The sequence below is a fragment of the Rhincodon typus genome, chromosome 2, assembly GCF_021869965.1.
Source record: "Rhincodon typus isolate 14 chromosome 2, sRhiTyp1.1, whole genome shotgun sequence".
Taxonomy (NCBI): Eukaryota; Metazoa; Chordata; class Chondrichthyes; order Orectolobiformes; family Rhincodontidae; genus Rhincodon; species Rhincodon typus.
Window position 1 is genome coordinate 108,642,081 of NC_063333.1, and position 16,429 is coordinate 108,658,509.

Here is a 16,429-nt window from a genome sequence, read left to right on the forward strand (position 1 = left end):
AGCCTGATAGAATTTTGGTTTGAAAGTAATAGGCATGATTGTTCTTTTAGTTTTTAAAAATAATTCCAGCACAGAAATTTTTAGATGAAAATACACTTTGTTCAAATATAAAATTGAATGGCCTCTGCAAAATGGATGAGGTTCAAGATGCACAACTATTGATACTTATGATGCAAGTTGCAAGCACACTTCATTCTGTTTGCTTATTTATATAAGTGTAACTTGCAGCCCAGCACTAAATGCATTACAGAATGGCTACTTTCTTTTGCAAGGTCAGTATCGACCGCAGCCAGCTAGCTAACTGTGAAGGAAGACTGAAGTGAAAATAATAAGTCCCATGGTGCATCCTCATGATGACACATGGAAACAAGGCACCATATGGCCCAAGGGTGAACCAGAGAGCCATGGCTCCCAGAGATGTGATATACGAGCACATTGAAGTGTGTGCATGCCTTGGTATCAATCAACCAGGTCCCAGTTAGGTCAAATAATATGCTCTGCTTCTGATTCCAGGTTGGAAGAGTCAAACGCTCTGGAGTAGAGTTCTGTAAAGTTCGATAGGCAACTGGTGACCCCTTTAAGCAAGCTCCTTCCAGAAATTCCTGTAACCAAGTGGGCTGTAAAAGTAAGGGCTTCCAATATTTATCTGGATTATGTCTCCTTCAAGGACTCCTGAAGGAGGGTAATATCTGAAATGTTGACTTTCCTGTTCTCCAGATCCTGCCAGGATGATTCAAGTACTGGGCAAGATTGTTTCCCCAAATCCTCCCCAGGATACTTGACCATTATATTTGAAAAAAAACTCAAATGGAAAGGACACTTCATTTTACTCATACCAAATAGGAAACAAACCAACACAGTTTTCAGACTATAACAGCTCAAGGACTGGGCACCACAAATTGCCTCCAATGGTTAGAAGGATCATTGTCCCTCACTGTTTGCCTTAAGCTGAGCAGCATCCACAGCTACTGACTGACCAACATCTCTCTTCCTCTACATGTGCATGAGGATTAGAGATCTTAACCTGATAGCAAGACAATAAATAAGTACCAAGAAACAAAAGATAAAGATTCTCTGGCATGGAAGCTGGAACATCAGGATTGTGTCTTATCATTCATTTGGACTGGCAGTAAACAAAATGTCTGTAAGGTGACATTGATTAAACATGAGCAACACATTACTGTATCCGAGAGGATAGATTCCCAATCCTGGACCAATATATGCCGTCAATTCTACTTTCCACTAAAATGGTAGAAGTGCAGGTAGCACCTATGAACATGTAGTGATCTATTCAGATAGCAACAGCATATTTAGATAGATTATTGATAGATAATTGTCACAATCTCTGTATACCGCATATCTTTTTGTCTATCATCAAATGGAATTCTGTCACCATCTGAGAGCAATAAATTAATCAGCTCCTCCCCGTCACCTTCTCCGCCATTCAAGAAGACTGTGTGGGAATGAGTGCATAATCTTGTCTAAGCCTGATAACTGTCAACTTCCTCAAATCATGAATCTATCTACCTCTGCTTTTAAAAGTATTCAAAGCCTTTATTTCCATGCTGACAGTAGAACAGAGTTCCAAAGACTTTCAACCCTTTTTGAAAAAAACAGTCTTCATCTCTGCCTCTCTCTGAAGGAGACCACTCATTTTTAAATTGTGTCCCCTAGCCTTTGCATCTCCTCCAAGGGGAAACATCCTCTCAGAACTTCTTTTCTATTCCATCCACAAGATCACATCACATTCTTCAGTGGACACAGTTCAAACCTTCCTCATAAGGTAACTGCCTCAACCCGGGTCTCAGTCAAGTCAACTGCTTCTAACTTATTTACATCCTTTCCTTGATAAGGAGACTAAAAGTGGACACAGTACTCGAAATGTGGCCTCCACTAATTCTCAGTACAGCTTTGGCAACACAATATTATGGAGAGGAGGTCGAAACCTTCGGATAATTAAAATCAAAACATGAGACCCCAATCTGTTTTGGTGGGAGTTGTGGTTCCCTTCTAATAATAAAACCCAAAATACCCAGAGAAGCTCGCCTCGCCTTTATAATCTGTCAAAAAGTGATTAAATGAAAGAAAATCCCAGAGATTCTCCTTATAAGTAATAAGTAACAATTTATTTATTTAACCCTAACAGTGAACAAATTAACAGAATTACTGACAAACCAAACAATTCCCCCTTACCACCTAACTATTCCCTAACTAAACTAAATTATACTGGTATGATGTTCCAACAAACACAAATCCCACTTATATAAACCCAAGTAATAAGAAAATTAATTAAGACTTACTCTCTCAAAATCTACATGCCTTTCTTCTGCTGTTCTCAAGTCATAAACACATTTTTTATGCTTATCCGGCTGTCAGAGATGTTTTCTGTGTGAAGTCTTCTGTAAGGACTCTTAACTAGAAGTGCTGTGGTACCTTTTATGGATAGATGGCGCTTTCTTGGAGAGCTTAGTGATTTATTGTGAGATCTAAATGCTTATTTCTCAAATGGGTGATTCGCCCTCACACCGATTTTCAAAAACCCTCTCCTTATATACCTTGAAATCACATATCAATTTTCTTGCAATAGCATTGGTCTGAGGTTGTCAAAACCATCAGATTTAAATTCAATTGGTTTTAGACCGCTAAGTGCTTGGTTTAAATTAATTGGCTGATTCCAGCTAGTTGCCGAAACATCAAAACAAGCCTAAGGTTTACAATCACACAGCCAATTGATACATGTTTCAATTTCAGAACTGGCGTACATTTTCAGCTACATAGAGTCATAAAGTAACATAACATGGAAACAGGCCCTTTGGTCCAAATTGGTTCATGCTGACCATGGTGCCCACTCAGCTAATTCTAATTGCCTGCATTTGGCCCATATCCTTCTAAACCCTTCCTATCCATGTACCTATCAAGTATTTTTTAAGTATTGCTATTGTACCTGCCTCAACGACTTTCTCTGGTAGCACATTCTATATACGCACCACTCTCTGTTTGAAGAAGTTGCCCTGCTGGTCCTTCTTAAATCTTTCCCCTCTCACCTTAAACCTATGCCCTCTAGTTTTCAATTCCCCATCCCTGGGAAAAAGACTATATGCATTCATCCCATCTATGCCCCTCACGATTTTATACACCTCAATGAGGTCTCCCTCAATCTCCTACGTTCCAAAGAATAAAGTCCTATCCCGGCCAACCTCTCCCTATAACCCAGGCCCACACTAGTCCTGGCAATATCCTCGTAAATCTTCTTTGCACACTTTCAGGTTTAACTACGTATTTCCTATAACAGGGTGACCAAAACTGGACACAATACTCTGAGTGTGAGCTCATCAATGACTTATAACAACTCACAGAATCCCTAAAGTGTGGAAACAGGCCCTTCAGCCCAACAAGTCCACACCAACTCTCAGAGCATCCCACCCAGACCCATCCCCCTATAAACCCACCTAATCTAATCTACACATCCCTGAACACTATGGGCAATTTAGCATGGCTAATCCACCGAGCCTGCACATCCTTGGACTGTGGGAGGAAACCGGAGCACCCGAAGGAAACCCACGCAGACACGGAGAGAATAAGCAAACTCCAACTCCTGGCGCTGTGAGGCAGCAGTGCTAACTACTGTACCATTGTACCGTCCCTGTAACATACAGACACATTTTCTTTTCTGTACAAATCTCTAAGCTTAGAAAAACACTTTAGCTTTCAAAGGAACCACACACTCTTCTCCCTTATCTTCTTTTTTTAACAAACAAATTCTAGCTTCCTGCCTTCCAATTCACAATTACGCTACACAACTTCATAATAACAACATCTCTACTTTTATTATCCTTGCAATAAACGGCCAATTCCCACTTGCCTTCCTAATAACATGCAGCATATGTTAGTCACGGAGTCTCTCTCCATTTAAATATTATACTGTGTTTCTATTCTTTCTGCCAAAGTAGACAGGTTCACATTTTCGCACATTGTACTTCCATCTCCCAACTTTCTTTCTGACTCATTTAACCTGTCTACATCATTTTCAGACTCTTCAAGTCCTCTTCAAACTTTATTGAAAGTGGCTAGGACCAAAGTCCATTGAAACAGGAGAGGATTCTGAGAGGTAGTATTTATGATTATGTGGAAAAGCAGAGTTTGATGAGAAATAATCAGCATGAATTTGTGAGGGGCAGGTCATGCCTCACAAGCCTTATTGAATTCTTTGAGGATGTGACAAAACACATTGATGAAGGCAGAGCAGTGGATGTGGTGTATATGGATTTTAGCAAGGCATTTGATAAGGTTCCACATGGTAGGCACATTCAGAAAGTAAGGAGGCATGGGATTCAGGGAAATTTGGCTGTCTGGATACAGAATTGGCTGTCCCAATAGAAGACAGAGGATGGTAGTAGATGGAAAGTGTTCAGCCTGAGAGCTCGGTGACCAGTGGTCTTCCACAGGGATCTGTTCTGGGACCCCTGCTCTTTGTGATCTTTATAAATGACTTGGATAAGGAAATGGAAGGGTGGGTTAGTAAGTTTGCCGATGACACGAAGATTGGTGGAGCTGTGGACAGTGTGGAAGGCTGTTGTAGGTTGCAACGGGACATTGGCAGGATGCAGAGCTGGGCAAAGAAGTGGCAGATGGAATTCAACCCAGAAAAGTGTGAAGTGATTCATTTTGGAAGGTCGAATTTGAATGCAGAATACAGGGTTTGTGGCAGGATTCTCGGCAGTGTGGAGGAACAGAGGGATCTTGGGGCCCACGTCCACAGATCCTTCAAAGTTGCTACCCAAGTTGATAGGGTTGTTGGGAAGGCGTATCGTGCGTTAGCTTTCAGTGGCAGGGGAGTTGAGTTTAAGAGCCGTGAGGTTATGCAGCAGCTCTATAAAACTCTGATTAGACCACACTTGGAATATTGTGTTCAGTTCTGGTTACCTCATTATAGGAAGGATGTGGAAGCTTTAGAGAGGGTGCAGAGGAGATTTACCAGGATGCTGCCTAGACTGGAGGGCAGCTCTTATGAGGAAAGTTTGAGGGAGCTAGGGTTTTTCTCATTGGAGCGAAGAAGGATAAGAGATGACTTGATAGACGTGTACAAGATGATGAGATGCGTAGATAGAGTGGATAGCCAGAGGCTTTTTCCCAGGGCGGAAATGATTATTACGAGGGAGCATAATTTTAAGGTGATTGGAGGAAGGTATAGGGGAGATGTCGGAGGTAGGTTCTTTACACAGAGAGTGGTGGGCATGTGGAATGCGCTGCCGGCGGTGGTATTGGAGTGAGGTACATTAGGGACATTTAAGTGACTCTTGGATAGGCACATGGATGATAATAAAATGTAGGGTATGCAGGGTAGTTTGAACTTAGAGTAGGACAATAGGTCGACACAACATTGTGGGCTGAAGGGCCTATACTGTGCTGTACTGTTCTATGTTCTATGAACTGAATAACTCTGGCACCTCATAGAATCATGGAATCCCTACAGTGTGGAAACAGATCAATAGGCCCAATAAGTTCACACCACCCCTCCAAAGAGCATCCTATCCAGACCCAATCCTCAACCCTTTTCCCTGTAACCCTGCACTTCCCATGTCTAATCCACCTAACTTACACACCCCTGGACACTATGGGCAATTTAGCATGGTCAAGGCACCTAACCCGCACACCTTCGGACTGTGGGAGGAAACTGGAGCACCTGGCGAAAACCCACAAAGACACGATGAGAATGTGCAAACTCCACACAAACAGTCACCCAAGGGTGGAATCAAACCCGGGTCCCTGGCACTGTGAGGCCGGGTCTTCAGTTTCCTCCCACAGTCCAAAGATGTGCAGGTTAGGTGGACTGGCCATGAGAAATGCAGGGTTACAGGGTAAAGGGTAGGGGAATGGGTCTGGGTGGGATGCTCTTTGGAGGGGTAATGTGGACTTGTTGGGCCTATTGCCATGTTTCCACACTGTAAGGATTGCATAATTCAATGAGGTGTCAGAGTTAATCAGTTCCTGTTTCATTCTCCATGCCTTTGTGACACTAAAGCATAAAACACATCAGGAAAGTATAATTGTGCTAGGTTGAGCCATATCTTAGCACACAATGAGTTCATTCTTCAATTTTTCCCTGATTCTTGGCTTGTTTTGGTTAGTCCATCATTTCAGACATCTGTATCTCACCATATAGTCCTTTTGCAGGAAGGTATGTTTAGTAGCAGTATGAAATTTGCCAATAGCATGGGAAATGTGGCTAATGAGGGGATGTTGATATTGTTTATAGCAACGCAGACAGAATAAAATGGCAAGCCAAGGAACAATAGGTTTTTTTTTATTCATTCAGAAGATGTAGGCATCGCTGGCTGGCATTCATTACCCATCCCTACTTGTCCAGAAGGCAGTCGAGAGTCAACCACATTGCTGTGGGTCTGGAGTCACGTGTAGGCCAGACCAAGTAAGGATGGCAGTTACCTTCCCTAAAGGACTTTAGTGAACCAGATGGGATCTTCTCTGGTGGAGATGGTCAATGCCTGGCAGTTGCGTGCTGTGAATTCCTACAACATCACAGAGATCAAAATCTCAACTGTTCACAAATATTTTTCCAACATTACACAAACCTGAATGAATAACATAAGTCATTGTCTAAAGATTTAGCATTTTATTAAATTAAACAATAGATGGATGTATCAATGGCATTGCAGCATCCAAGCTGTCATCTTTATTTATTGAGTGGATAAAATGTTACATTATAATGTACACAAATGTATAAGTACACCTAGTATTTCAAAGCATAAAATAACTTTACCTTTTGTTCCAGTCACATGATCAGTATAATGCACTTGCATACAATAAGAAGGCATTTTATATGCACTATCTGATGTCATTCTACAAGGATTTGAGACAGTTGTTAATACTGGTTAAGGCATCCAGGCTTATATATAATACTCATTATAGGCTCTTCTGATTAAAAGAACTATTTCTATAACTGATTTGGCAGAAGGATTTTATACAAGCTCTGGGTTCAGATAACCTGCACAAAACTCTTCTGCTAAGGAGAGTACAATCGATTAGCAACTACCCTTTAACCACTGGGTCTGGATTGAATATAACCCAGATAACAACTCAGAAAAAAAATTGTGTAAACTAACTTGGGACTGTTTCATTTCCAACTCTGGCTAGATTCCAGTTTACCATGTCTAATGTCTCATAATTTCACTTTGATCACCACATTAAATTGTTCATCTTACTGAAAAAAAGGTATAAAGGATGTTTGGTGAAATGCAAATGTCACAAACTGCACTAAAATCAGGGTTAAGGCAAATTGTTAAGTCTACATAGAGTGGATTTATCCTGCATCTAACCCTAACCCTCCCTGCCTCACCTGGGAATAGGAACATTTGATGCCAAGACTGCATTGGACAAAGCAGGACACTTTCTAACATTTCTAACCTCCTCCGCTACTCCTCCACTGTATACCTAGGTGCCTTGGTTCTTAAGAATGCTGTACATGGCGATTTGTAAACTTTTCACTGTACTCATGTAAGTACATGTGACAATAAAGCTAATAACATTGACTCTACATAACGAGTACAAGATTCACCAAATTTAAATAATAGTGCTTGGGAAACAACCCATTTCAATTTCACTACGTTTTTTACTGCTCACTAACGGGTCGTTATTTTTGTTCAACTATAATTTTGAAAGAAACTTTGTGGAATTTTTTCAAAGTAATATGTTTGGATTTTGAAGGATGGATTAAAATACATTAATTTTACGTAAGGTATTTTGGCAATGTGTTTTATTTTTGAAAGCCATTAATAGCTGTACACCACGAAAAATGTCTGTAAATCCCGTTGATCTACAAACAAAAATAAACTGGCATCTAATGGTTTAAAAAATATATATTACAGTAAGAAGTAAGCACCATATCAAAAGTGTATTTTATAAAAGTATGTTAAATATATTACATTTATTTACCCTGTATACTTCTTTGATCTTATAGCACAAATCCAGGAACAATCATTGCCTAATTGTAGGACTGTGAGGAATCCATGTTCATACTGTTGTTACCCTCATTACCACCTCAGTGGAACTGTTGTCATCATAGTCCTCATCATTTGGTCTGAATCGTGTCAGTAAATGTAACAATGTGTAGCTGCAGTGAAATCCTTCAAACATTAGCTGAGTAGAACCAACAGACCTTCGTGTTCTGAATTGATTCAGAGAGGCCCAAAGGGTCTGATTGGCAGATCTTTCAGCATTGCTGCCGTTAATTCCTAAATCCTTTGATTTGTCATAATTTAAAACAGTCCAGTGTAGATTTACAGCTCTCCAGCGTTTAAATACTCGATATATTGCGGCTCCTTCATGAACAATTAGGCCTGTTAAAACATATCAAATATGAAGTTAAAAAGTATGAAATTATCATAAGGGATCTGAATGCAGTTCATTTTTGCTTTAAGGCATACTGCAGGCCTCTTAATAATGAACAGCCTTATTTATACAATTTGTTGTGCACCTCTAATCAAAGCACTGTGTTTATATTTTTACAAGGAGATATTGAGATCTATTTAGCACATCCCTGGTCACTATAGTTCAATCAGCAAAACAGCAGATTGACACATATATGCAAGCACATCGTATCTAATTGTTTTATGAATCAAAACATACTGGCTGTAAATCTTTGTCCGATAAAAAACAGGGACTTTTAACAATATTTCTATTGAAATGTGTATTAGCTAGATAAGGTAATTAAAATCTTGGGTTTTATTGATTATCAGAACACCTAATATCAAGTGGCAGTTCAGAAGCCTAACCATGTTTGTTCAGTAGAACCCAAAAAGAAGAGATGGAGTTATAAACAGCAGGTGACCTTCTATAGCTGAAGATATGATGTCTGCAAAGCTTCTAGTAATGGCAGTCCAAAGGGAGCTAGAAGCTAAATTAACTTCAATGCATTTAGTAAATCCTAAAGGTCAGGTTTAGGGCAGGTGTTGTGGGCATTGCAGGCCACGTCAGAATTGATATGCCATCCCTTTAGAAGTTAGTAACAAGCTGCGTTCTTGTACCACTGCTGCTCATTTGCTGTTGGGATTTCCAGAGTTGGTGGTGAAGTAGTTCCAGGATTTAGATCCAGCAACAGTGAAGGAATGGTAATATAGATCCAAGTCAGAATAGTGTGTGGCTTGGAGAGGAACCTTTCAGGTGGTGGTGTTCCCATGTATCTCCTGCCTTTGTCCTTCTAGATGGTAGAAGTTGGAGAGAAGGTGCTAAGGATCCTTGCTGAATTGTTGCAGTACATCTTGCAGGCAAATTTTGAAATTTTATTCTATTCCAAGATCTAAGCAGTGGGACTGAGCAAAAATCCCCTTTGTCTAAAACCTGGAACCAAAACTCTGGACTTTTCAAAACTTTTAAAAGAAAAGACTGGCAGTTGGGCTGAACTCTGGGAAAAATACACAGACACGGAGATGGCTGTCTGGAACCATTGTTCAGCCCAAAAATCCAATTCACATCTCAACTCTAAGAGAACAATTAACCAGAGCTAACACTCTAGACTGAACTTTTACACCTCGGGCTACTTGAACCCAGACATCATGGAACCTATACAGATATCAGACATTCAACTTCAATCACTATTCATTCAGAGAGATGTCAGGCATTCAACTTCAATCAAAATATATTTACACATACTCTTAATTGTCAGGAAGCCAACTCACCTCAAAGGGAACACCAGTAACACAATGGTAAGCATAGATTTGGCATGAAGATAAGAGGCCCGCAATTAGTATAACTGCAGGCCCCAACATCACCTAAACAGTGACCGCCACAGCTATCTCTAGAAGAGGGATCCCAAACAGCTATCTCTCTGAGAGTGACACCCCAGCAGCTATTCCCAGGCCCGATGTGGCAGCAGGAGGAGCAGGAAGACTGCAGGGCAGGAGGAAGCTCTGGATTGCCACCTGTGACTCTGGAAGCAGGCCCGGTTTGGCAGCAGGTGGAGGATGATCAGTACCTGTGGCACTGGGAGCAGGCCTGGTCCAACAGCAGATAGGTGAGGGTGCAGGGCCAGTACGGGAAGGGTTGAGGCTACATGCGCAGTACAGCATGCTCCGGGATGGTCAGGGGCAGGAGGATCTAGAGAGTGGCTTTGTGTCTCCACACGGAACCCAGCAGCTCAGGTCTATGGTAGCACACCTGCACAAGCTAACATATAAAGGGGACCCACGTGTACACTTCATCGAAGTGGAACAGACAGGAGAAATAAATGATGTGATGATGCCAAAATGGCCAAGTTGCTGCTGTCCTCCCTGGACAGCAGGCTGTATGAGGCCCTTTTGGCTGACAGCAAAAAGGAACGGAGTACATTTGCCGCTAACCACGAAGAGATCCCGGAAGCTATGGGCTTCAATGATGGATGCCCATTCTCTCGAGTAGAAAATACCCTACAGATCACAGGGGAAGCCCTGCAGGCATTATAGAACATAGAACATTACAGCGCAGTACAGGCCCTTCGGCCCTCGATGTTGCGCCGACCTGTGAAACCAATCTGAAGACCATCTAACCTAAACTATTCCATTATCATCCATATGTTTATCCAATGACCATTTAAATGCCCTTAAAGTTGGCGAGTCTACTATTTTTGCAGGCAGGGCATTCCACGCCCTTACTACTCTCTGAGTAAAGAACCTATCGCTGACATCTGTCCTATATCTATCACCCCTCAATTTAAAGCTATGTCCCCTCGTGCTAGCCATCACCATCCGAGGAAAAAGGCTCCCACTGTCCACCCTATCTAACCCTCTGATCATTTTGTATGTCTCTATCAAGTCACCTCTTAACCTTCTTCTCTCTAACGAAAACAGCCTCAAGACCCTCAGCCTTTCCTCATAAGACCTTCCCTCCATACCAGGCAACATCCTGGTAAATCTCCTCTGCACCCTTTCCAATGCTTCCACATCCTTCCTATAATGCGGTGACCAGAACTGTACGCAATACCCCAAGTGCGGCCGCACCAGAGTGCTGTGGCCTGAGTGACCTTGTAGGGTAACTCGACCGGGATAACCTCGGGGGAATGACTGGACCTGTTGGCTCTGCATAGGCCAACAGCCTACTGAGGTTGCAGATCAATACCAAGCCTTGGTTCGACTCCAAAGACATCCAGACCACCGAGGGGATGGTGGTGAGGCAGCTGTCCGTAGTGTTGAAGCACATCCAGGGTGGGGGGTGGGGCCACCCAAAGGTAGGGTACATGAGCTAAACCCCATCCAGAGTAAGAAAGAACAGTACCTGGGGGAGGTAGCCCTCCTGATAAGAAATGTGATGCTTTGGGTGCGGAAGGAGTGGGCACTGGTGGAAGGATTGCTCCAACCCACAGAGGAAGGAACTGGATCCAGCAGCACAGGGCTTCCCTAACTCCTTTCAGGGGTTGTCAGATACGCTCCAGGCCACACACACAGGATCAGGGACAGTAACCACAGTGGCTAGTGCAAGAGCTAGTGCAAGGAAGGGAGATTCCTGGGGATGACTGTGTAGGTGGGGGAGAGAGGAAAGACTGGACCCCACATTGTGAACAACCACCAGGCTGGCACATTGGCCCAGGCTCAGGCCTGACAGCAGCAGCCAGGGATGGGGGGATACAAAGGGGTGGAGGATGCAAGGGTAGCATTGGTCCCAGATGCAGGATCCAATCCTTAACTCTCTTCTGGGAATGCTGGCTAGGGGTAAATAGCTAGAGAACCTGCACAAAATATCGAGGCAGCTAGGTGCTGTGGGTCACAATAAGGGGGCAGGCAATCAGGCAGTGGCCCTGGATGGTGGGAAGCCACCTCAGGGGAAGCCCCAGTCCCACAGGCCACTGGGCCTGTGCAGATGAACTGCCTCACAGGTCAGGTTAGCCCACCCATAGTTTGAGATTCAGGAAGTTCCATGGACCCCCAGGGAAGTAACAGTCCCACAGGTCACAGATCAGACAACAGCCCCAGAGAGCAGTCCCTGGACCCCTCAGGGGAACGCACAGTTGCCGAATGCCCAGGGTTAGCAAAAGCCCTCCTGGGCCAGATCAGCCCACTCATAGTTTAGGACTTGGGAGGTTCCCCAGTCAGAAAGACGGGAGTGCTGAGGAGAACTCCCCGGGCTCCAAACCTGAGGACACCGTGGTCCCCAGTGTACTGGCTAACCAGAGGCCGCAGGAGGCACAGAACCATCAGGATCTACATTGGCTACCTGGAGATGGGTGGTATTGTACAGTTTTGAGTGTATATAGTTCACTTATAGAGTTTAGGGATAAAATTTGTGTAAGCTGTAAGATGTTGGATTGTTTTAATATGGGGCCAAGCCTGAGAACAGCTGAAGGGCAGGGCTATGTTCTGTGTTGTGTATTTTCAAGGGAAGGACAGTTAAAATGGACGAGGTATTGGTGCTTATTGCTCTAGTCGGGGCCAGTATCAGTCGCAGGGGCAATACTGTGGAGTCCCTTGTCTACACGTGCTTGGAAGCAGCACACCGGGTGTGGAGGGGACCATCCCCTACATCCACCAGGGAAGGTGTCCTGGCGTGACTGGACTTGATACTCCAGTCATGCCACGTTCACCTGTGGGGAGGCATCCATCCCATGCCTGACACTCAAGATCATTGCTTCCTGGGTTAGGGTGACAGAGGGAAAACAGGTATGCCTCAGTTGTAAGGGGCACATTCCACTGGGTAGCTGGTGGCAGCCTCGGAAATGGAGCAAGGACACAGGGGACCAGATAGCTGACTGGGAGCGACTGGACAACAATACCTACCGGACAATCATGGGGACTCATGGAGCTGTGAGCGTCTGCTGGGATAAATAGTGGGGATCTGAACAGGGGGTGTTATGTGCTTATGTGGGAGTCAGAGATGATCTGTCCTTTAGCAGGCAATGGCAAGATGCCAGGGACAGGAGCAGGTCGGATCAGAGGATGGACTCCTGCCACTGAGCTCGCCGCACCCCCAGGAAGCCCCAGCCCACTGACTCGATGGTAGAACTGGATATAGCTAGGTGTACCCCCACCACCAAGGGACCAGGGAATGGCTTAGTTTTAGTCCCAATAGCCAAACTGCTATACAAGGGTGTGTACAATGCCATGGCCTCCGTGATCCCAAACTTAACTGAAGTTCACTTACCCGAGTGTTGCCCACAGGAGACAGAGCGACAGAGCGCTGCTCTGGGAAATGTTCCAAAGGTTCTACGAGCTAGACTTTGGGGACAGGAACACTTTTACTGTGGGGAACACTAACAAATTGGGCATAGGGAGACACAGAAGAGGGACCTGGAAAGACCTGGCCACAGCTACAAATGGGGTCATCACTTCTGAATGTCATGAACGATATACAGTTATACATGCAGATCAAGTATTTAAAGGACCATCTCTGCAAGATTGTGAGAGAGGAAAATACAGTAGTAGGGTCAGAGCTCTGCAAGGACCACGCCATGACAGTTCACCTAAAGGAGATCATTGTGGAGCTGGAGAGGCATGCTGAGATAGTGAATGCTTTAATTTGGGAGGACAGGAATGCCTCAGAGGAGGCCGTGAGAAACGAGGTGTGTGTGCTGTAAGGGGGAATAGTTGCTGGGCAAAGGCCGCAGTGTCCTGGAGGATTTGCAACAAGGACTTGCTCCTGGTTCGGAAACAAACTCCTCACTGCGCTCCACCTATTCAGCAGTTAACTCAGCCCATGCCAGCTCCATCTCCCCTCTGAAGCCTACCCTGTCTCAGTAGATTGCGGGTAGTCTAACCATACCATAATGGGGATAGTCATAAGGATGTTGGTTATCACTGAGCCCTTACGGCTTGCACTGGTGTACAGGGTGGAGAATATTGGAGTCATTCGTGGAGAAGTACATGTTCATTTCAAAGTGGTCTCATCCTCTGTCATAAAGTGGGAGCATGCTATGATGGGTACAGACCGCTCAGGGTGCTGGAGTTGGGGCGCACATTTAACATTGTACCCACAGCACCCTGAATGCCTTTTTGCGGCCCCAGTGTGGGTTCAAAGCTGTGGATAATGCAAATTGCACTATGAAGGTGATGGTACAGGACCACATTCCTCCACAGGTGGCATACATAGGCAGTGGGACCTACTGTGTCACCATGAGCATGTCCAGCTACCAGTGCTAGCGGGTGTGCAATGTCCAGTAAACAACAGCAGTTTCCATTTTAAACCCCAGGCGGATGTTCAAGTGGCTCAGACTCAAATTACTCTGACTTCTGAACTCTTTGTGATTCACCTCACTGGAGAGGACAACCTAACTAACCTGCAAGATTACGTGATTTATTTCGGATACACCATTCCCCCTCTGCCAGAATGCCCCATTTCCCTGCTCAAGGTAGTAGAAGTGACCCAAAAATACTTTTACATACTAGAACAGACAACTGGGAGAATAGGGAAGGAAATAACAGAATTAATAGCACAACCACAGTGGGATCTGGGGTTGGATGTGGAAATTCCCACCTGGATTTGGGTGATCTCCCACTGGTTGGTTCTATGCCACCTAAGGATCATCATGTATTTACTATGGGGCAAGGTATCGAGCCCACAGATCCCGACACCAGAGGTTATACAACAGGCTGGAGGTGCAGTGTGTGTGAAAATTGTGTTCTGGAGGGGGGGCCTTTGATTGGGCGTACCTTGTTTTCCCGGGTAAAGACAAACTTGTAAAATGTATTTAAGGTTTAAATCTGGTATTGTGTATGGGCACTATGTACGTATGTCTGTATGTTTTGACTTCCCCTAATCCTGCCTTGTGTATTCCTTTCTGGGACAATGCACTGTCTATCAAGGGAGGAAATATGTGTGTTGGGTTTTAGAACAATTTTTGCTCACTCATTTTGATACTCTAGAATGGAGAGTATCAAAGGGAGGGAGGGATATGTAGGATTGAGCAAAAATCCTCATTGTCTAACATATTGAACTAAAACCCTGAATTATTCAAAACTTTTAAAAGAAAGGGTGGCAGCTGGGCTGAGCTCTGGGAAAAACACACAGGCACAGAGGCAGTTGTCTGGAACCAGTGTTCAGCCCATCGTTTACACCTCAACTCTAAGAAAACAATCAACCAGACCTAACACTCTAGACTAAAACTAACTTTTACACCTCAGGCTACCCCAACTCATTCATTATGGAACCTATACAGACACCAGGCGTTCAACTTCAATCAATATTCATTCAGAGAGATGTCGGGCATTCAACCTCAATCAAAATATATTTACACATACTCTTAACTGTTGGGAAGCCAACTGACCTCAAAGGAAACACTAGTAACAGAATGGGAAGTGAGATTTGGCACGAAGACAAGAGGCTCGCAATTAGTCTAACTGCAAGAGATAGTAGGAACTGCAGATGCTGGAGAATCCGAGACAACAAGGTGCAGGGCTGGATGAACACAGCAGGCCAAGCAGCATCATAGGAGCAGAGAGGCTGACGTTTTGGGCCTAGACCCTTCATCAGAAAAGCCCCAACCTCACCTAAAGAGTGACCCACACAGCTATCTCCACAAGAGAGATCCCAAACAGCTATCTCTCTGAGAGTAACAGCCCAGCAGCTCTTCCCAGGAGATACTAGGAACTGTCGATGCTGGAGTCTGAGATAACAAGGTGCAGAGCTGGAGTAACACAGCAGGCCAGGCAGCATCAGAGCAGCAGGAAAGCTGACGTTTCCGGTCTGGACCCTTCTTCAGGAAAATTTTTTTCTGAAGAAGGGTCCAGACCCGAAACATCAACTTTCCTGCTCCTGTAATGCTGCCTGGCCAGCAATTCCCAGGAGGCGATCCAAACAGCAGATCCCAGAAGAAGAATTACAACAGCTAAATCCACTGGCTATTTCCAAGAGCTATCTCTAGAAGGGGGCTTCCAACAGCAATTCCGAAACCTACCGGCACAGGCCTATTTCGTACCAGGGATCCAGCAGCAACCTACCACGATCAGCGAACCTAAGAACCGACCAACTCTAAAAAGCACCAACCCAACCGACACCACAAGGCCTCAGACTAGTCCTGAGGTGAAAACCGGCTCACAAAGCAACTACAAAGTAAGGAAAACCAAGTACTCACCCAATAAATCCTATAAGCATCCTACCACATCAGCGGACTCAACCCAGACTGGAGGCTTACACCTTCCAATGTCTTCATTGAGGCACCGGGTATAGCAAGCGGGAACAGTCAGATATATTTCAAAATCGCGCACTTTTCCCCAGTGGTGAGCTTAAATTCCCGAAGACCCAAAGTTTCCAACCTACCTAACAGGAGGGGGACGGGTGGGTGGTGACAGTGCAGGGACACCAAGGGTAGGATGCTTGATTAAAGTGTCTGTGATTAAAACTGTTATTTAGCATCTAATACTTATTTAACCTGTGTTTAATTTAATAGTGTATTCAATTACTGTAGTAGAACATAGAATATAGAACAGTACAGCACAGTATAGGCCCTTCGACC

The 16,429-nt window shown here is 44.2% G+C and overlaps 1 protein-coding gene across 1 annotated transcript in view; it reads right to left on the reverse strand.

Annotated features, from left to right (window-relative positions):
- Nucleotides 1-6,792: 6,792 nt before the first annotated feature.
- LOC125486518 (E3 ubiquitin-protein ligase MARCHF11-like) overlaps nucleotides 6,793-16,429 on the reverse strand; it is a 129,584-nt gene continuing 119,947 nt past the window's right edge. The window contains exon 4 of the mRNA XM_048614331.1: nucleotides 6,793-8,354. Within this exon, the coding sequence (XP_048470288.1) occupies nucleotides 8,029-8,354 (326 nt within the window). The 3' untranslated portion in view covers nucleotides 6,793-8,028. The remainder of the gene's footprint in view (nucleotides 8,355-16,429) is intronic.